The sequence below is a fragment of the Chaetodon trifascialis genome, chromosome 6 (assembly GCF_039877785.1).
Source record: "Chaetodon trifascialis isolate fChaTrf1 chromosome 6, fChaTrf1.hap1, whole genome shotgun sequence".
In the NCBI taxonomy this organism is placed as follows: domain Eukaryota; kingdom Metazoa; phylum Chordata; class Actinopteri; order Chaetodontiformes; family Chaetodontidae; genus Chaetodon; species Chaetodon trifascialis.
Genome location: NC_092061.1, coordinates 15,664,868 through 15,687,286, shown reverse-complemented (window position 1 = coordinate 15,687,286; position 22,419 = coordinate 15,664,868). Strand labels below are relative to the sequence as shown.

Here is a 22,419-nt window from a genome sequence, read left to right as displayed (position 1 = left end):
AGTTGTCACTCGTTACACTTAACCCATCAAATGTGATAAAAATGTGTTGATGTTGGTAAATTAGAGGTGCTGAGCAAATTCTATGGCACATCTTTTATTGTAAGTAATTAGAGTCAACACAAATGTCATATTAGCACCTCTTAAAGTTGGTGAACATCTTCCCAGCAGATGCTGACAAGCATTCACTTGGAGTCATGTTTCTGGTCACCTGGTGAATTTAAGTCCTCTCTGTTTTGGTCTCCAGCAACACCGAATTTTTTGCCCTTTAGCTGCTGAACACAACAATGTTCACCATCTAGCCGCTAATTGTGTCTACTGCTGTTTGGTGCTGGAAAAATCTGCTATGATGAAGGTGACTGCACCTTCAGTTGAATTGTGCATTGATGCATCTTGAAATGAAAAATGCCTTTTTAACCCTTTTAGATCACATCCTCGGTCATAATATGCATCTTTTTAACAATATATCCCAAACAAACATTTCTTTGTATTCGTATATCAAAATCAAAGCATATTTTCTTCCGGTAAAACAAAGTATGACATGCGCTCATGTATGATGACATCTGCCCATCACTCAATCATCAATTCTTACAGGCACAGAGCTAAGATTCATTAGTTAGCTAACTAGCAATAGCATGGTACATCAGTGTGTCTTCAGGTGTTCACCACCTCAAACCATGTTCCGCTTCCGTTTCCCCAAAATACTGTGATTCGGGGCCCACTGGCAAGAATTTATTCACTTTCAGAAAAGTGGTATCTGTTAACCCTCCACCTCCTGCAGGCTAACCGCGTTTATTAAGGTAGGCAAGTAGTCCTCTACTACTAGCATCCAACCCTGAAATCACTGCAATTCTCCACGTTTGTTATGACAAGCCCACTTTTCAATGTTCAAATTAAATTCCTCCCAACGTTATGACCCACCAGCCACCTAATTTTGATTTCCCAACCATTCCAAACAGGTATAGTATTAATCTCAAAATGTATAAGGTCTATCCAAGCTTGCATCAGTCCACCTGTTTAAGCTTGGAAATGGCAACTGTGCCAATAAGCATTCTCAAATAACAGCCTAAAATGTGGACATGGGAGGCTTTTCAGTGGTCCACTCGCCCACACGACTACATGTCCCTTTCCTCTGCCTAAATGCCACACAATTATGAGTGGCTCCAGGTTTGGCAGGCCAAGATGGTTGGGGGTTGTTGAGATTGTGAAATTGCATGCGTGAGTGCATAAGCGTGTGTGCATGTGTGTGTGTGTGTGTGTGTGTGTGTGTGTGTGTGTTTGTGCATGTGTACATTGTGTGAACAGAGAAGTCATCTTATTTACCCACCTTGGTGTTAGGGGTGGACATCGCCCGCCCAGCTAAATGCCATGCAAATGCTGCTGCTGCCGTCAAGCTGCCAATCACGCCGGTGTTGGCATTCACGGCATGCCGCCGGAGCATTTAGAGCGTCTGTGATCTTTACTAAATGAGAAATAACCCTAGCCTGTCCAAGCTGCCCACAACGTTTAAACAACGCTATCCCCAAATTCCCACTGGAAAAATGCCGTGAAGTGAAGACATCGTTTTGTGTCAGAGGAATGATAAAGAAAACAAAGGGGGTGGAGGGGAGGTGTGGGTGGTAAGGGAGGTGTCTTACTCCCACAGTACAGCCTCATTATGATGATGTGATTTGCTGGAATGGCAGCAGCGGCTCTCGTCACTAATACCAGCTCCCCTGAGCCACGATACAGCGCTTTATTAAACTTTATGAAAGGCTTAGCTGTCCAATTTATGAGCCTGCCTGCTGAGGACATGAGCGCGCAGAGAGAGAGGAAACACCGCAGCACTACATCAGATGAGATTACACAGAACAAAAAGTTTTACCCCTGACAGCACTTTTTTTCTCGCTTTATTCAGAAATGCAAACACGAGACATTGTGCTAGATTGTTCTTACGAGAAGTGAAGGAATTGTAACATCTATTGTCATACATGCGTGGAAACACTCAAGAACTGAATGATGAGAAGAAATAACTCTGATGCATCAATGTGACCACATTATTGTTGTTTAATCCAGCAATGATATGCTGCGTTGAAAGCAGGTTTTACAGCTAAACTAGAGAAGAGAGAAGAGTTAAGAGAAGCAGATTTATAGATAATTAAACATAAATTAAGTTTGTAACACTACACAGCCAACAGTTAAGAGAAAGTAAATTCAAGGTGACATTTAGTTTTGTGGTGTGTAAACATAAACGTTCAGGTCTTTATAATGTCTCATTTAAAGTATCATTGCAGCACAACGGAGACATGAGGGAGCTTTGCTGTTAAGGCATGAGAACAAAGTATGGTGGTAATTGTGACTTATTATGTCTGAACCTGAAATTTCAGCACAATAAAGTTAAAAGGACAGAGCAATTTGGGCTACTTTGAGTTTATTATTAAACTAAGATTATTAACATCAGGCTGCTTAAATTACTTCCAGATTATTAGAGATTGATTTCTCAGTTTTCAAAAAAGCAGATCATAACACCGTTACTATCACTGTACGATTACGCCCTGATAAAAAATAAAGATGGCGGCAATGGCTTAATCATGATAAGAGGGGGCTGATATCAGTCTGTGTGTTCTCTGGTCAATGATGTATCTGGGACTGCAGGATCGTCTGATATCGATGTTATGTTTGGCAAGTGGAATGATAGTTTACTGTAGTGATGATGAATTTGAGCACCTGTTCTGATACTCTGCACTGTGGCTGCATGGATTACTCATGACAGTCATGATTATACACAGAAATAATGCCCACAGAGCTTTGTGCACCTTGCTCAATCCACTCCTGGTGGCAAAATAGGCCTCATTAACTCCTGTGTCTTTGCTGACATTCTGTTATCACATGCTGACAGACACACACAGATAAACACGTGCATTAAATATTCACTAAAGTGTTTATTTTGGCAGAAAGACAGCCAGGCAAACACACTCGTGAACACACTCGCACACATGAACACAGATCCCCAGGCAGCAATTAGTCCTGCCCCATATGAGTTCCCTCCCTCATCGCACTTAACTGTAGGTACAAATTAAACTTGTCTTAATGCACACACAGGTCTCTCATCATAACGAGAACATGTCAGGGTCACACAGATACAAAGACAGGTGCACTCACTCATAGTACAATTTTTTTTTTATTTCCTGCCGTGGAAGGTAGCATTTCAAGAAGACTGCTGCAGAGTTTTAATTTGTTTTCGTGAGTGCAGAGAAGCAGCATCACATTATACACACAGCTGATCTCATGGTGAAGCTGTAATCTGTTCAGAGGAAACTGAAGGTTTTAGTTTAAACATTTAGGCAATAGTTTGGCCAATTTAGACAGATTCAAAAGCAGTCAGGACGCTGTGTAAAAGGTAAAGAATAACAGAATGCAATGATGGGCAAACAAACTGTTCATTGCCAACAGATTTACAAAGTGTTCCCGAGTCCATGTAATAACATCCTTTATACAATCATGTGTTCACAAAGTGGTGAACCTCTCTCCATCCTCGCTTGTGAACAACTGAGACTTTCCAGGATGCCCCTTCTATACCCAATCATGATACTATCACCTGTTACTAATCAACCTGTTTACCTGTGGAATGATCCAAACAGGTATTCCACTACTCTCCCAGTCTGAGAGTACGTGTTGCTGCCATTCAATTCAGAATAAGCAGATATTTACAAAAATCAATGAAGTTGATGAGGTAATACATTAAATATGCTCTTCAGTTGGGTTTTGTTAAAAAGGATGAGCAATTATCGCAATTATCACATTCTGTTTTTTCTTTGTTTACACAGCATCCCAGCTTTTTTAGAGTTGGGATTTTAATTACAGACATGCAGGATATAGGTAACAATATTTAAATCTTAAAATAGCTCAACATGTCTCTTCAAGATAGATGCTCTTAGACAGTAGAAGAAATACAGTAGCACGTTATTAAACAGCCTCCGATTTACAGTGTCATTGTGCTGTATGAGTTAGATACCAATAAGATGCCTACCAGTTCTTACTGGTGTTTAAATGATGAAAAATCTGAAATTTCTCCACTGTGGGACTAATAAAGGAATATCTTATCTTATCTTATCTTATCTTATCTTATCTTATCTTATCTTATCTTATCTTATCTTATCTTATGCACGTACAGACAAAGAAAACAAGATTATGGGGAACAAGAGAGTAACAACAGGGCATTTTAGAGGAAAAGATAAATAAATGATAGTATATTTATTATTGATTTCTGTAAATTCTGGGTGCCTTTGGGATACAGTGCTGATAAACAAAGCTGTGACTTTACCTCACTGCTCCCACCACAGCTTTGGTAGCAACTGTACGTACATGCAATTACTTCACAGGTTCCTCTGAATATTGTTCTTTTTGACACTACTTGACACCCAAACCTTTGTTTTCCATCGCTGTCAGTAGCGAGCATTTACAGAAATACTTAACCTTTATCCTTTGCTCTAAAATCCCCAGTTGTTACTCCCTAGTTCCCTATAGTCTGCTGTTTGAGTACCAGTAAGTACTTCATTGGATTTATACAACAAACTCACACATCATATTCTGTATTATAAAGTGTTATAAAAATGCTGAGGTTCGTTGCCAAGTATTAAGAGAAAGTAGCTATTGTAAGCTAAGGTCTGCAAGGTTTATAAGCTTGCTTTATCTAATCACTTCAACAGCTACCCAAGGTGAATTTTACTTTTATGCCAGCAGTGAGTTTGATGGTGTTATTATACATTTGTGAAATGGTGAATCACTCCATTGTACAATATCTTAGATATAATCGCAGTGCAGGCACTGAAGGAATTAAAGGTTAATGTTACTTCGTCATCTCATTGATTTTTCTCTGTTAAGCAACAAAGTGTCTGACCGATTGGATGTATCCAATTCAAGTTTCATACTGTATGTAGAATGATAATCAGGAAGTAGAACGCTAAAGTCTACTGTCAGTTAGTTAAGACCTGAAATAAGGCGATAAAGCAGTGCTGTCAACGGTCTCCTGTGGGATTGATTTATTGCATTTTTGCTGATATAACTAATGTTATTAAAGGTGGGGTGTGTCATTCTGGAAAGACTGTCGATATCCACTGAATTTGAAACACAGCCTTGGCTTTGTAAATGTGAAACAAAGTCGCTCGGACCGTCTCATGATACTAGCTGATATCTGACAACAGGAAGGTGATTGGCTCCAACAGGTTGTGGTTAAATCTGATTGGTTGAGGTTAAAAACGTTAAAAACAGAGTAAGCATGAAGATTTTTCTCTGCCTTTTGCTGAGTTTAATTTCAATCAGGAGAGACTTGAAAAGTAATTAAGATGTGCATTTCTTTGACACATTGGGCAGAATAAAACAAGTTAAAGAGATATGTGAGGAGTCTGGGGGGATTAGAACCCACTGTGACATCAACTTAGGTTTAATCCATTTGAGTTAAAGGACTTAGAGTAACCTAGATTTCTGTTAGAGAAACACAATTACATGGCAATGTAAACCCTCAGACCAGGTACTTTCTAGAGGTAATTTCATTGGACGACATCTCACATTAACCAGATGTGCATTTGCATGACAAATCCCAGGACAGGAAATGTTTGTCTGTGAGAGCAAGAAAAATATGGAGTTTTAGAGTAATGAGAAAAAAACAAATGCAGAACATAAATGCATTACCTTATTTCTTGCATTACTTTAACCTGATTTATCACAGTAATCTGGTTTGTAAACGCAGCCAGTGACTCAGCAAAGCCATGAAAAATAAATGTGCAGTGATTCCATGCCATGGCTTCGCCGCATGAATAAGTTAAGTACACTCGTACCACAGCAGCGCTGAATGAATGAGTGTCAGCGGTGGCAAAATGACAACGTAACACTCAAATCAATGGCACTCTGCTGCTAATGAATGACAAGGCTAATTGCGGGAACGGCTTGTTGCTCTTTGGTTTAGATAAATACTCCGACAAGTGAAGTGCTTTAATTATCCCCAGTGTGTTTGTGCCTGAGCGCCGCCGCCACCGCTTCACTCGAGATGCCTGCCGAATGAGACAAGCTAATTAAGAGTGATTTCCCCGCTCCCCACTCATTAATAACACAACAGCAATTAAGAGGAGCTGGCGGAACATGGTGCATTTGGTGCTAACAAGATTAGCCTGAGTTTACGTGAGAGACAGACACAGTCACGGAGAAAGGGGAAGGTGATGCTTGGAAAGAGATGCAATGGAGAGAGAAAGATATTGGAAGGTGCTGGATGGAAAGAGACAGTGTGGATGTAAGGAAATGAAAAGAGAGAGAACAGACGAAAATGAGACAGGAGGAGGCAGAGGGAAAACACAGATGAAGTTAAATGAGGAAGGACAGGGAAGGTGCACAGAAGACAAGATAGTAAAAACAGAGAGAAATTGTGTGCTTCTAATTCAAACAAAATCTTTTTCTTTTTCTTTTTTTTTTTCATTTTCCTGCATGAATCACCAGAGCGGCCTTTAAATGGGCTGTTGCATAAAGGACATTTAGTTTCATGAGCTCACAGAATAATAGGAGAGGCAGGAAAGAGACTGTGCACCTCTGAGCGTGACAGCGTTTAATTACCAACAATACTTGAGCCTGTGTGAGAGAGATTATAGAGGTAATAAACACATTCAGGAAAAAAAAATGTTTTATCTGTTGTGTTTAGACTCGGGCACCAGTTTAACCAGTTATTACATGTATGTACAACTATCGGGACATGGAATTAGATCTCTCCCACAGAGAGTCACATGGCTGCGGTTTGCAGGCCGACAGGCTTCAAGGGGTTCCTTTACAACTCAATTAAGTAATAGGATTAATTAAACTGAGTGATATGGAGAAGGGTACAACTGTTGTTGAAAAGTCTTGCAGTTTAGCTGGCATAGACAAACAATATGAAGAGTCTTCAGGCATGCTAACGTCTCTGTGAGCCTGTGCATTGGCATTGGGTTGCTTTGAGCTAAATGCTAATGCCAGCATGCTAACATGTTCCCAGTGACAATGCTAAAATGCTGATGCTTAGCAGGTAGAGCTATGTTTACCATATTCACCATCTTAGTTTAGCATGTTAGCATGCTAAAATTTTCTTATCAACATACGAGGAACCGCTGAGGCTCATTGGAAAGTTAATACTTTTGCAGGTTTAGTATTTCAGTGTTACATTTTGACTTGATGGTGGTGCTTTGATGAAGTGATCACCAAAGTTTTTACAAGTCATCCCGAGTGAGACATGAACATCTGTACCAAATTTCATGGTATTGTTGAGACATTACATTACATGGTGGCACTAGAGGAAATAAAATAAAACAAAATGCAAAAACATTTTATTGATGAACTCTTCAGCCACTCCAAAAATACAGTGGCAATCTAAAAGCATGATGACAGTGGTTCTCTGTGCACATTGCTTATGCTTTGCAATTAAAGCAGAAATCTGTGTTTTGTGCTTGTTCTGACTTTGTTGTGGTACAATAGCTCATTTACAGTATGCAGACATTCTCAGACACAAGTGTCTGTCCTTTCTGTTGCTTCTCTTTGTAATTTTCATGCTGTCCATGACCACAAGTTGTCTTATTGTGCTCTTGGTTCTGGAAGAGCTTGTCTAAGTTAAAACTGCATTAGTTAATATTTTTATGTAGAAAAAAACAAAAAAAACAGCTAACATTAAGTGTAAAGTGAAATGGGAGGTTGTGGAGACAAACATACAAAGATTTACCGCCCAACTCTGCAGCTCCTCTCAGCTCTATAGAGCATTTTAGTGGGTTTAAGGATTGATCCACAGGGGAGTTTTTAAAATAAAACAGTAATACATACATTTTGGATAACTGATCCCTTGCTACTGTGTGCAACAGGGCGCATTTATTCTATACAAAGTCACCACTTTCCACCTTAAAGCTCTATTTTCCTGTGCAGCTCCTTTATGCAGCAGAGTGGCAACACAGTTTTTGGGGTAGAAACACAGTCGTTCTTTTTTCTTTTTGGGAGAATTTGTATTAAATACTTCGTAAGGCATCCTGAGGATTCAAGGGAAACAGGAATAAAGCAGTTCAAGGATAAACTCACAATTTAAGCAGACATTATATACAGTATCTATAGAAAAGAGATTCCAAGGCAATGCAAACTCTGTGTGCGTGCGTGCGTGCGTGCGTGCGTGCGTGCGTGTGCGTCTGAAATAGGCTGTATAAAGGATGTCAGTCACAGTAACTTTTCATGCTGCAAGCATGGAGCTCTTGACAAGAGACTCAATCAGCAGCACTAAAGCCTGCCTCTGCCTCCTCTGCCTCTGCCACCCTACTTTTGTGTCGACTAATCTCCACTGTAGGATGTAGAGGAGCCATTTGATATTGTCTTCCCCGGTGTTTTTCATTATCACCGTCTTACTGCAGCCTGCCAGTGGCATTACCACGACATTAGTGGGCTTGACAGGACGAGGATCACCACACAATCCTGTCACAACCTCCCATCTCTGCTGTAACCCAGCTCGCATTTCAAAGCCCCTCTGCCTCTTCTTATCTTTCACTTCCCTTTTTTTCTGCTTTGAGGTGCATCTGCAGCAGGGTCATGGACAATACTTTTGGGAAAATTGCTGGGAGGTTTGGTCGACACTGCACTTGTATTTAAGCAGAGTAGAGTATAAAGAACTCGTCACTGTACACCTGCTAGAGACACCTGAGCATTACCTCCATTGGAAAGAGTAAAGGAACAGTGCATAAAGCTGCATACTATCTTCTCACCTCTCCTTCACAAATGTCCCACTGCTCAAATACAGAAGAGCTGTTGAAATTATCTGAACGGTCTTAACTTCTTCTAACGAGGATTATTTCCCAGTCACAGTCTTTTCCTTTATTTCCTGCCATAAATGCACACTGCACAGTCCATTTCACAGCCACAGGCACAAACAGCAAGGTTTGTTCAACACAGTCATGCACTTGCAAACATGCACAAATTGTTGACAGGCTTGTTCCAATTAATGCATGACTGCTATCCATTACCGTGCCCTCCAGTGGCTGTTGCAGTCCATGGCAACGGAGTCTTTAAATGTGTTGCAGAAGTTCTACATCATCATCAGCAACACTTCTAATAAGTGATCTTAATCCTGGGCTTGTCAGAGGGATGGAGCTCCTCTTCCCATCCCCTCTTGAATTTACTCCCCCTGATTTGTTGCAGTTCTCAGGTGTTAGTTGCACAGGCTTCAGGGGGGTTTAAAGGTCTCCTGGCTTTGCAATAAGAGACCTGTTCCATTCTGAGACATGCCTCATGCTATAGAAACAGAGATCTTGAGAGGAAAGACCTCACACTAATCCTTTTGCATCATTTGCTGTACCTCACTTGCCTCAGGCAACAGCGGGTCTTATTGTGAAGGTCTCCACCCATCCACATGGACTTTGAGATTTATCACTGCAGGCTTGCATAACAGTATAGATTCCCAGGTTTCCTTTTCTGAGCTAAATCAGCAGGAACGTCACATTGTCAAACCACATGGCTTGCTGTTTCTCAAATTTTCACCTGAGCACATTTTTAGTCCTGTTAGCACTGCAGCTCTATGGATGGCAGTGTTAGTATGTCAGTCCACCACTTAAGCTTAGAGTAAAATACCACAACGACTGGATGGATTGCCATGAGACTGGACACAGACAGACATGGAGTCCAGAGAATGAATCCCACTAAAGTTTATGATCCTCTTGCACCACCATGAGGTTGACGCTTGTGGCTTTGGTGAAATATCTCCACAACTCTTGGTTGGTTTTCAATGACATTCATGTTCCCCTCTGGATGTTCCCCAATGGTCAGTCTCCTGACTTTTTATCTCGCACCATCATCAAGTCCAAAATTTTAATTTTTTAGATATGATTTTCTGCGAAACTAACAGCATTTCCATCAGCCTCAGTTGTACTTTGTGTTTATAGTGCATGTTAGCATGTTAATGCACCAAGCTGAGAAGATGATGAGTGTGGCAAACATGGTTCCTGCTAGACATCAACATGTTAACATTGTTATTGCGAGCATGTTAGCATGCTGATGTCAGCATTTAAGCACCGTCATGTATAGTTTCACAGCGCTGCTAGCATGGCTGACATGGCTAGCAATGACTCCTACTCTTGTTTCAGTCTCCAAAGTTGCACTAAACTTTGATCCAAGCACCTGATCACAAATTTCTGTCAAGCTGCCATCTTGTACATCCTCCTAATAAACATCATCTCTCTGTTCTGAATCACCTTGATGTGCTAGGATGGTTTACATAAACCAGGAGCTGAGCTAAAACACACAAATGCAGCGAGCCTCAGGTATTGGTACACTGAAGATGAGCTACCAAGTCAAGCTACAAGCTAAAGATGGAAATCAAACAGCTCAGATGTGTGCGTTTGCTGCTGTGGCACTAATAGGAGGTGTGCACAGAGAGGTTCATTGATGACTAAATGAGCATGGTGCCAACGTTCCTGCAGCTGATGGGAGGATGAAGCTTTCAAGGCCACTGTCGAAGATGACCATGAACTCAGAGAAGCTGTTAGTGAAAGACTTGAGCCTCAGAAAGCTGCAGATGTAAATGCAAAGAAAATGATGGGGCTGCGTCATATCGCACTGACACAAAACTCATCTGACTTAAAGCAATACCTCACTCTGGCAGAACATTTTCACCTTTCAGCACACAAACCTTTGCAGCAGGTCCAACATCTCCCACCCTGGGGATCAACAGTCAACACCAGCATTCAGACTTTCTCCCCTGCTCTTGGTATTGATATTTGCCAACAGCCAAAATTACTTTTTGGAAAGAATCACCTGGGATGTTATATAAAATAATAACTCCTGGATCAACTTTACCTTGTGTTTCATTACACTTCAAAATGAAAGTAAAAAAAATAGCTCGTTGCCTGACTCAAAAGGAGTCAGTTTCAGAGATTACACTTCATGATCACCCAGAGTCTAGATAGCGTTCAAGAGGTATATTAAATCTTTGAGGGGGAAGAATGACTTAATGAGAAATATCACTTAAAGGATCTTTCTTCTGCAAAAATGGGTTGCAACACAATACAGATGCTAAACCTGAAAACATTTTCAGAGCTTATAAGTTCAGTTTCCCACTTATTCCACCCATACAACCATTCAGAGTTGTAAAGCATGAAAGATAAAAGCAGTGACATCAAGGTGCATCTCATGCTATATTAACATCATACTCACTCCACGTTAATATCCCTTTTACACAAGTCTGACAGTCATCTGGAGAGGAGTTATTCCCGTTAATCACGTAAAACACGCAGCTCCTGGAAGGTGAATCATGTAAACAATGTGCTTTTCTGTGTCTGAATATATCTTTTCAGTGCTTGACATTTCCTTTGAGAGGAATAAATGCTTGATAGAAAATGAAATGCAATTATACTGAGCTCTAAACATTTGGAGAGTGTTTTTTGCGGTAAAAACGTTATGAAGCAGAGATGTTTTATTCTGGGAGAGAATGCCGATTTTGTTCTCTACTTGAGGACACTTTGCCTGTGGTGGTGAGTTGACCTTATCAGAGGAAACCACATGAATCTGCGTGTGTGTGTGTGTGTGTGTGTGTGTGTGTGTGTGTGTGTGTGTGTGTGTGTGTGTGTGTGAGAATACAATTAAATTCCCTTTCAGCTACATTTCAATTTATATTATATATATTATCATGTGAATTAATTACCATATTATCTATAATTGGAACTATAATTACTACATTTATACATTTATATGTGTAATTCAGCATATTGTGTTTAACCTGTTTACGTATATGCTTTGGCAACATGAGTTAATTAAACTATCATGCCAATAAAGCCTCATTGATGGGGGCACCATCACAATAAGAGGAGCGACCTCGACATTTTGCAAACATGCGTTTCTTGATGAACATTTCCACCTAGTGGTCATTTGCAGCAAAAACATCTTCAACATCTTTTTGTTGTTGTTCATACTTGTGAGCAGCATTACCAAACATGTGGCTGAGACTCTAAATGTTTATCTGATGGGTTATGAGTAAGTCCTCTTTATTTGAAAGCTAATCTTTGTTTTAATTAAGGTTTTCTTTGTTTCATTTAACCTGATTTGACCTAAATTGTGTCTGTATTTAGTTTATCTTACACACCGGACATATTTCATTCTGGCTCAGGTCATGGTTTTTGTTGGGTTATTGGGTTATTGTTTGTAACCTGGGGTTTTATTTTATCAATGAAAATGATTATTTATTTATTGGCATCAGAATTTTTCTGATAAATGTTTGATATTCGGGAAGTTAAAACAGACAACTACTTGTGTGTATTTTGAATACACACTGATCTTTATCTTGTGTGCATGTAAAAGTGTCAGAGGAAGCAGAGGTCTAAATTCTTACTTCCTGTATGCTACCACCATTGTAGCATGGAGGTGGAAAAACATGGGGGCAGAGGCGTGACGTCTTTTCAATCACATTCAAATCAACCTTGTTTTAGGTGATTCTTCCATTATTTCTGACATTGTCCAGCAGGCTTTGGCTTTCTTTTTATCTGGTCATCTTTAAAATGTTTTCATACTCAACCAAAACCTACAGAATATTTGGGGATTTTTAATAGCATTTTAGGGTGTTATTTATCTGAGGCTGGTAATGAAATTCTGATTTTGCCTTTCCTGTTGCTTCCCCTCCAGGGAGGTCAAAGGTCAGGGTCAGACACACTCACTGGTGCAGCTGCAGTGTCTTGCTGAAGAACAGCCTCAGCGGGGTGAACGCAACAGGGAACTGGCCTCTGGACATCCAGATGGAGGACGGCCTCTCTCACCACGAAGCCATCCTGCCGCCCTGCTGATGTTATGCAGACCTGCTCACTCCTACTTACTGAGCTGCTTTTAATGTCAGCGGGCAGCGGAGCAGTGGGAGGTGACTGCTTATCCACGCAGGCAAAAGAACTAACTGTGCTTGTAAAGTAGCTGTGCTGCATATTTTTATCTAAGAGCAACTCAGCACCAGGCTAAAAAGCAGTTTTTCGCTGCCCTCTCTGGTTCAGAGTTTCAAGCCTGTTGCACCACACACAGCATTACTGATAGATACAGCACGAAGTGTGTTTTATTACACTTGTAAGCACATCTACCAGCTATGTCATGGTGTGTTGTCACACACTGGAGCACAGCTTCTCTATTCTCAGAAGATATCACTCACTGATAATGGTTGATGTCTTAGATTACAAAATGTGGTTCACTGCAAAGCAGCACACAAGACAAGGAATGACACTGTAACATGTTAGTATTGCCAAGTTAATTTTACTGGAATGTAAATATATTTTGAACAAGTAAAAAGGATTACCTACAGTATGTACATCAAAGCACTGTCAGTCAACAAACGTACTAAAACAGTAATTCTATGAGATGCAGCTGTAATTAAGACAATCGTGGAAACACCAGTGGTTAAAGCTTCTTAGGAAGAATGACTGGGTGTCTGAAGGTGCACCTTCCAGATCCAACATGGATCTGAACTGGAGGTAAGAGGGGATTTTTAACTGTACTGGAGTAACGAAAGGCCACCGTGTGACATCAGCTGACTTTTAGCGGGGTCTGATTTACTGGTGCTCTTTCTGGAATTCTTTCATATAGGCGGCCAGAGCTTCAGTGTCCTCCAGTGTTACAGCGTTGTACAGAGATGCACGAATTCCTCCAACTGACCTGCAGGGGGAGACAAACCGTCATGTCTGACATCTACAGACCACAAGAGAACAAATTCCATATGCATCCAGCTGTTGATGTTCACGTCAAACATTACATATTAAAAATGTACAGGACCCTGTGTTCTCTCTAGCAACCCATGAAATACAGTAATAAAGGAGGAGATGTACCAACAGGAGGCATGTGTCGGACAAACTAACCTGTGTCCTTTCAGCGATATCATCCCACGTTTGGACGAGCCATCCAGAAACTTCTTCTCCAAGTCCTCATCTCCCTCTTGCTTCCCCACTCGAAATGTAACGTTCATGCGGCTTCTACAAGTCACGTCGACGGGACACCTGCACAGGTGGACACAGCTGTGAGTGCTCTGATTTACATTTTTCACTTCATTACATCAATGTATTCATCGTCATAGTAGAATAAAAAGTCTGTGGCATCAGTGGCTAAGACTGAGAGTTTGAGTTCTGTCAGTGTGCTTTGATGTAAATTACCTTTAGTTTGGTCTAGTAGTCTATTTTCAATTTTCTTGAGGCTGTGTTATTGGTTTCCCTTTCGTTACACTGTGTAACGAAAGGGAAACGAGAGCTCATATTGCAGGCGGACTGCCTGAGGCATAAATGCACAGTGAAAGAGAACGTCAGCACGGGGAAAGAGTGTTTTCCAAATGAATGAAAAAGTTAGATTTTGTGTCGATAAGGGCACAAGCTCTGTCAGTCCTCCATGCCATGCTGAGCGTCTTTTCATCGTGTAAACAAGCCCGTCAGGATGATGGAAATGATGGGAATGTTATTACTTTGTGTTTTCCTTCTTAGCTCTTGGAGGCGCTGCACTACACAGGTAGATTAACGTTTTAAATGTTGTGCAAATAAGCAGTGACATAGCATGTGGACCAGGGCTTGCACTGACGGTTCAGAGTGCTTTAGTGATGCTTACACGTAGAAGCCATTGGAAGCGTTGATGATGTCGTAAATGATGGACGACTTCTGCTTGTTGAGCTTCTCCATGGCAGCGCTGCCGCCGTTGTTCTTAATCCACTCCAGAACCAGACCCATGATGTAGATACTGAACCAACAAAACAAGCAAAGCGGTAAAAATTCAGTGATTTGTTTTTCTTACATCAATACTGAACAAGAACATTTTACATGATGATCATGACATGTTTGCGAATATTGTTAAAGGAATAGTTTCATATTTTCCATCACATGGACAGCAGGAAAACCACATGACGTAATAATCAGTGAGCTTTAGAGGTGCTGGTGTTTTTTACTCTCAGACAGAGCCAGGCTAGCTGTTTCTCTCTGTCTGCAGTCTTTAAGCCAAGCTAACCAGCTGCTGGCTGTGCCTTCATGTTCAGCAGACAGACAGATGAATTGAACTATTCCTTTAAAACTTGTAAGGTTCTAAAAAATCTATTTCACCAAACTAGTTATACATTAACATTCGTCAGTGTGTAGGAGACAGAGTAGCTCTAATGTAAGAACGGGTGAATCTGTACCTGAAACACGGTGGTGTGTTGTAGAGGGAGTTCATTTCAGCCTGCACCTTGTAGTCCAGGACGATGGGACACTCTTTCAGAGCGTGGCCTAACAAGTCCTCTCGCACGATGACCACAGTTACCCCAGCGCAGCCCACGTTCTTCTGAGCCCCAGCGAAAATCAGCCCAAACTACACAATGCAAGAGGACACATTGAAATGTCACTTCAAAACAATGCTGCCGACCTGTTGAGTTTGGTTTGGAGAGGGTCACAAGAAGAAGGGACCCTTCCTCTGTACGGTGGCTCTTTTAGGACACCTCGGACTCAGCTCCACATTGTTAGATTTCACTCTACTTTATTCATTCTGCACTTTGTCAGGCTCTGGAGTAAAACCCTGATCCCAAAAGAGCTGAGAGAGCTGTAAAATGAAAATCAGCAAGCTACTATGAATAGGTATTTGATGTTAGCACATTGATGGTTAGCATGTGACATTCAGGATTTTCAATGATTTTTCATGTCATCTTATTTTTCTAATATCTTACTTTATCTTACCAGAACTTCTCATTTAATTATTTTACCTTGTATATATTTTGAATATCAGTATTTCTCATGTCTTGATTTGACCTGTACATGGGTGCTGCTGTTGCAAATCAAATTTCCCTTATATGCAGTTCAGTGATAAAAGGTTTGTTCTTTATATGATCAATATGGGAATTTGGAGAAAAGGTGAGGGGAAAGAGTTGGATATTTCTCTCAGCATCTTTCTTGTCATAACCTTGGAAACATCAACTGGTCTGGACAGGAAGTTGGAGGACATGTCGCTGACAAGGACGACCCCGTTTGTTTCAGGTACGAAGTTGTACTCCACGCCGTGGACCGTCTCATTGCAGCAGTAGTACACGTAGGAGGCTGACGGGTTCAGGGTCCAGCTGCTGGAGTCGGGGATTTCTGCAGGGAACAACAACAGAGCTTAGTTAAACCTGACTTTAAGTCTGCAACGCACTCGATAATGAGACTGAACTGTCTAAATAAAATACATACATGTTCATAATATGTGAGGTGCTTTCTGTAATTTGTTTGTGGTGGTGGCAGACTGTGAAGAAAGCTCTCTAACACAAGCCTGCCTGTCTGAGGACAGAAAGGTTGGATTTGGATTTTATGTTCCATATCCTTGATCTCTGAATCCAAATATGTTCAATGAAATGAATTCACATTTTGAACTCAAAACATCAGGACAACAAAGAACCCCACCGAAAACCCAGTCAGACACAACCATGTGGAAGAGTGCCTGCATACCACAGTCTTTCATTGGTAGTCGGCTCTATTGTTCGTTACATAACAGCCTGGACACACAGCCAGAGTTTGCAGAGGGGCTGTCCTGGTGCAGCGTGAATGAAAACGACCAACTTGCAAGAGCTGAAACTCATTTTTGATGCCATGATGGCAATTAAGTTAGCAAAAAGAATATATATAAATTTTTATTATTATTAGATATTCATGCCATCTGAATAATGACTTGGAGTTACCAAATCTGCTTTCTGGGACTAAACCTTGTCACTAATACGTGCTTGACACGGCAGTAGTTCTAATTTACAATTAGAATAGGCATAAAAATGGTGGTGGCGGTTTCTTTTGTTTGTTTGTAGCAAACGAAGAACACCATCATTATTCTTCCTCTGTATTCACACAAGTAGAATTGAGACATTCCCCCACGCACTGACGTACTCGTGTAACGATCCAGCTTTGGGTGGACGACGTTGACTTTGCCGTACTTCTCCGCTTCTTTTGCTGCTTTGGCTGACCATGTGCCGGTCACCAGGTAATCAGCGCACCTGTCCTCTTTCAGGCCAATCAGGTTGAGAGGCACACCGCTGAACTGTCCAGAGCCGCCGCCCTGCAGAAACATCACCTTGTAGTTGTCTGGGATGTTTCTGTGAAGACCAAAGTCACTGTGTTAAACTATGTACACAGCGCTAAAGGACCTTTCACTGATCTCATCTTCTTACACTGATTCATGCTGAACACGTACAGTTTGTAAAACATCTCCAACAGGCGCAGCTTATCACAGTATCACAGATACACACAGCTGTGCCTTGTTTCTTCATAGTTAGACTTCCTGGTGCATTTAATAGAAATAGTAAATGGCATACATTATTACTGACTTAACGGTGTCTGTTTCTGCATCTGGTCCCACCAGTTTGCATGCAATCAGCAACAACATGCATAAAGTCAATATCAATTTCCCCAAATTTAAAGAAGGAAAAACTCTATTTTTGGTCCCTTCTGACCATTTCTGAGAAAAAAAAGAAACCTTTGTTTATTTTAAGTAGGTGAAATTTTAGTAAGAAAGAAATTACCATTGCACTATGTAGATTTTGTTTTTATCTTGCTACTTTCTTTGTTATTATTTATGCTATTTCATTGCTGCTTGACATTTGAGCTGTAAAGTTCTGGCACTTTAAACTATATGTACAAAGCATATGCTGTTCTGAGTATTTAATATGGTTTATTTATATGATGATTTCTTTAGTATGCCATGTTGCATGATGCCCTGTCTGTCCTGCACTACATGAGCTTACCAAGGCAAGTTCCTCACAACAGTTGCTAATGTTATTAACTGAGTTGGTTGAATGTATCGCAGCCCTACAACAAAGTTCTCAGTCATCTTTTCCACTTAGCTACAATAAAATTAACAGTAAAAGCAATAATTAATAAAACATGAGAAGTCAAACATGTAGTTCATAAAATCAAACTGTTTGGATTGTTTTCAGCTCTACCTGATGAGTCTTGCATGAACAACCACAAGTAGACACACACCCACTTGACTAACACTGCCTTTGCACAGCCTTTCCCTAACCCTTACTGACATTCAGCCGTCAACAGCCTGGAGTGTGCCTGAGGAGCAACTGACAGAGCTAACAAAGAACTAAATCGCTTGAAAAACATGAGAGATAATGTACAGGCAATTTTCACAGCGGCAGTGGTATCACTCTCATCTTTCTAATTCTGTACTCATATTTTCGACTGCTCCTCTTCTGTATTTCTGGGTATGCAGGATTTAGTTTCCCATGGTATGTGGTGACATGAAGACAGAGGATAATACAGTAGAAGCCATGCGTGACACAAAGGCAGCACTTACAGCAGCTCTCGCAGCAGGCTCTCTGTTTTGTTGATGATTTTGTTGAAGTCTGATGATCGGTGGCTCATCTCTGGTTTGAAAAGAATGGAAAAAACATCTGGCTTTAATCTCACTGCCTTAAATAGCTCATTTAACACATGTGTACAACAGATTCCTGTGAGAGAGAAAAGCAGGGCTCAGCTATGAGGGCAGTACCGTTGCATGGTAAACACACTGTGTGCATTAAATATGTCAGCTACAGGCTGCAGATATATATAAAACAACAAAGACGTGTCATTGTTGACTCAAAGAGCAGGTTCACACACTTTCAATCGGTCCTCAAACAGCAGTCAGGTGCCTATATAAACATTTGAACAGGTTGTGCTGCTCTGATCGTTCCTCCTGTTCATTCTGGCTCTTAGAGATCTTTTCTTAATGCGCAACCAAGGTGATGAAGTGATTCACTGTCTTCCTTCTGAGCAAAGATGTAATGCGTCAGCGGTCTGACACAAATCAAGAGGATATCTTGCAAAGTTTGTCTTTTTTGTACAAAATCCCCTCTTTAACCGTCCCCACGCTGCAGTGAAACACAGTCCATGGAAACATAAAGACAGAATTTCCCTCTAAAAACACTGACTGGATGATATCTCCTTTATGTGCTTAATTCAGACTGCTGACACCTCATATTAGCACCAGATAAACTTTGCAGCGCATGTTTGCACAACGCAGGACCGTGGATTTTGTCCCCCGTCACTGATCTCGAAAGTGCATTAGAGCATGAACAATGTACCTCTGACAGCCTGACTGTTGTTGTTTCTTCAGTCTTTGTTTAAAGACTGACTTGAAAACCTGAAAAGCGTGTGATCGTTCAGTGAGTTTGGATCTTCCTGTTAAGTGTAAGAAAAACCTTGAAGAAGAAATCACCACAAAGGAGTATAATGATACAGCTTCTACATGTTCAAAAGTGTGTCAACTCAGCTGAGTCGAGGCATGATGTGCAGATCTGATGATCATGAGGAATGCAGTAGTGATATAATGACTTGAATGCAACCCACCCGCAGTTCTACTCACCGAGAACACTAATGCCAATGCCGCTGTAGTTGAGGAACTCCTTCTGTGCCTGAAGCAGCACCTGGAACGTATGAAGAGGCATGAGGTTTCTGACAAACAAGGCGTTTTTCCTCCATCGAGAGCAGACCTGTCAACCCTCCCGTTTTGCCTGAGATTCTCCTAAATTTCACCCTTCTCTCCGCTGTCGACCCGTTTTAAATTTTGCAACCATGCCCATAATGATGCATAACTTTAAACCTTGACATTTCAGTTCAACTCAATTCAATATTCCTTTATTCGTCCCTCGAGGGGAAATTCCAAATTTCACAGCAGCATCAAAAAGTGAATAGAATATTCGAAAAGACAACAAGTGCGTGCAATTAACACAGTATATACAAAGGGGCATAATAGAAAGAGAAAGAGGAACATCCTAAGAAAATGTGCCGAAAATATTGCACAGGTTATTGCCCAGGTGCACAGATTGTCTCACATGCTCATGTTCAGTTCAGTTATTGCACAGATTGTAATACAAAATATTGTACCCTCTACTTGGAGCAGTTTCTGTTGTAAAGTCTGACAGCTGTAGGAAGGAATGACCTGCGATACCGCTCCTTCACACACCTGACATAATTTAAATGAGAGAGTTGTATTAAAACATGGCCCCCTACGGTCATAAACAGGGAAATTAACTACAGAGACCTCTTTTTTTTTGGTAGCAGGCTGTTGGGCATTTTAATATGGTTGGTCTATGGGAATTGACTCACTTTTGGACCCAGCCTCGAGTGGCCATTCAAGGAACTGCAGGTTTTGTCACACGCACGCTGGCTTCTTTTTTTCAGCCCTGGAGGTTGAGCCCTTAGTTCAGCTTCCAATGAATGAGTCCTTATCTCAACAAAAAAAAATCCTCTTCAGGACCTGTAGAAGGTGAGCTATGAATTACAGAATTTGTGACTTCTTCCAGGAGTTGAAAAACTAATGTTAATATAAAACGACTGTCAGGACGAACTCGGCCTCTTCCACTGGTGTCTAACTTTATAATTCACTACTATTTGCTGAATTCAGTAAGAGTTTTCGGGCCGGATGGGAAGCTACGCCGGGCGTGATGTGGTCCGCGGGCCGCCGGTTGAGAAGCTGTATGTGCCGCTGCCAGTGAAGCACAAAGGAGCAGGTTTCCACACGATTGAATGAAGGCTGATGCAACTCGCTCAGTTTTCAGCCGGTTGGAGCGACAGCAGCACAGAGCAGCAGTCATTCTGCCGCTCGGCTGCACGACATGAACGGAACCAGACCGAGCTCACTGACCGTGAACGCGTCCAGTGTTTCACTCAAACACACACACAAAAAACAACACAATCCTAAAAAAAGGGAGAAGCGTCTGCAGCCTGCAAACATCTCTCCATGAAAGTGACATGTCTCTTTCCGGTAGTAAAGCCGTTTCTTTCTTTATGAGTGTTACACAAGCAGGATGCGGGCGTGAACTTACGGACTGGGGCAGTTTTGCAGGTCCGGCGCCGAAGTTGATGGTTTTTTTCTGCTCCATGATGTCGAACGGGTTCGTGTTTCCTCTGTTTGATTAAGCGATGTGGATGATTTCTGCTCCTCTGCTCTCCTCCTGCTCTTGTCGATGTGGATGGCAATCGGCGGACTGAGTGTAAAATGCTGCATTCAGGGGCTCCTCGTAAACGCGTAAACTCGATAAAAAAAAATCAGCGTACACTGTGTGTTAAAGTTGAATGAGCCTACAGCAAATTGCTGATATTATAAACTGAATATGCAGTGTTTTATTGTTATTGTTATTGTATCATTGTTTGGTATTTTATTTAGTTTTATTTTTTAACTATGTTAAGTGTTTTCATTTGTAACTTAGTTTTGAGAAGTGCTGTCTAAATAAAGATTATTATACAATTATTTGTAGTAGTAGTAATAGTAGTAGTAGCAGGATTTAAGACAGAAACACGTGTTAGCTTGTTACTGTTCATATTCTTAATGATTATTGCTTTGATTCTATACATCCACATGAAAACATACAGAGCAAGAGCTACAAATGTTTAGTCTAATTTATTAAAAACACATCAACAAAAACAGATTATAGTAGCTGCAGGTGCATCAAGCTGTAGACAGATTTACTGGCCAGGTATATTTACTCATGGGGCATTAGACTGTAGTTTATAGTGGCTGTTTACAGTGGCACTCACACATAGTTAGACATATAGCCAAAATAAGGACAACAAATATAAACATACTACATAAGTACAGACAAGGACCACTTGTAGGAGTGGAGTGTTTTTTTAGCCCTCAGTGTTTGGCACATCTGAGCTTTTTGGACACAACCAGTGTGAGGGCCTCTAAATAACAGAGAGCACTCTACAGGTCACATAAGAGGCCTCCATAAACACAAGTCAAAACATCTGGATTTACCTGCCAGGGGCATAAACTGTTGATGGGCCCCTATTAAAGGGCAGGTTTACGATTTACAAAGTATGTCTGTGCAGACTTGAAAAAATGCTTACTTTAATCCCCCTACATGGTGCACACATCAAAGTTTATATGGCAGATTCATGACTATATTACAGAACAAACCAGTACTCTCCCACCAGAAAAACACAGTAATTTGATTTATCACAGCTTTAGAAATACGCACCATGTAAATACAGCATAAAGTCTTAAGAGTACATTTTGACACAGGGTCCCTCTGCAAGACAGGACCTCAAAATGATTCAATTATGCAGAACATGTCTTTTGTATTGTGCAGTGCTGTAAATAATAATAATAATAATAATAATAATAATAATAATAATAATAATAATAATAATAATAATAATAAATGACCAGATATAGTTAATGCATTGGGACGTTTAGGGTCCTTGAGAGGCAGCTGCTCGTTATATCCAGCTGACAATTCAGGCTTGAATTGGATGGTTGCATTTTACATTGTGTTAATTCGTTCCGGCGAGTGGTGTGGAATCCAACTATAACCAGCATCACCTGAAGGCAGCACAAGGACCAAAATTCCCTGCCATCCATTTCATTGGCTGGCGTTACATGTCTGTTTGGTAGCTGGATCTCATTGGTGAATATCGACCTGGCTTTGGACTGGTTGGCTCCAGAGTCACGCCACAAAAATGTGAGCGCGCGCAA

General features: G+C 40.9%; 1 protein-coding gene across 1 annotated transcript; it reads right to left on the bottom strand.

Annotated features, from left to right (window-relative positions):
- Positions 1-13,223: 13,223 nt before the first annotated feature.
- psat1 (phosphoserine aminotransferase 1) lies at positions 13,224-20,934 on the bottom strand. The gene is made up of 9 exons (XM_070964464.1): positions 20,765-20,934; positions 19,303-19,363; positions 18,253-18,322; positions 16,839-17,044; positions 15,889-16,061; positions 15,134-15,303; positions 14,572-14,700; positions 13,839-13,976; positions 13,224-13,638 (listed from the first exon to the last, which is right to left on the bottom strand). Exons 1-9 carry the CDS (start codon positions 20,819-20,821, stop codon positions 13,536-13,538), a joined length of 1,107 nt encoding a protein of 368 aa, XP_070820565.1. The 5' UTR covers positions 20,822-20,934; the 3' UTR covers positions 13,224-13,535.
- Positions 20,935-22,419: the final 1,485 nt, after the last annotated feature.

Bases quoted from the DNA above. Each gene is read 5' to 3' on its own strand.
- psat1 (XM_070964464.1), bottom strand. From the start codon at position 20,821: ATGGAGCAGAAAAAAACCATCAACTTCGGCGCCGGACCTGCAAAACTG. The intron at 15,304-15,888 runs GTTATGACAAGA...TGCATTGTGTAG, and splicing joins GACCAGTTGATGTTTCCAAG to TTTGGGCTGATTTTCGCTGG. The intron at 13,977-14,571 runs GTAAGCATCACT...CCACCTGTGCAG, and splicing joins GCTTCCAATGGCTTCTACGT to GTGTCCCGTCGACGTGACTT.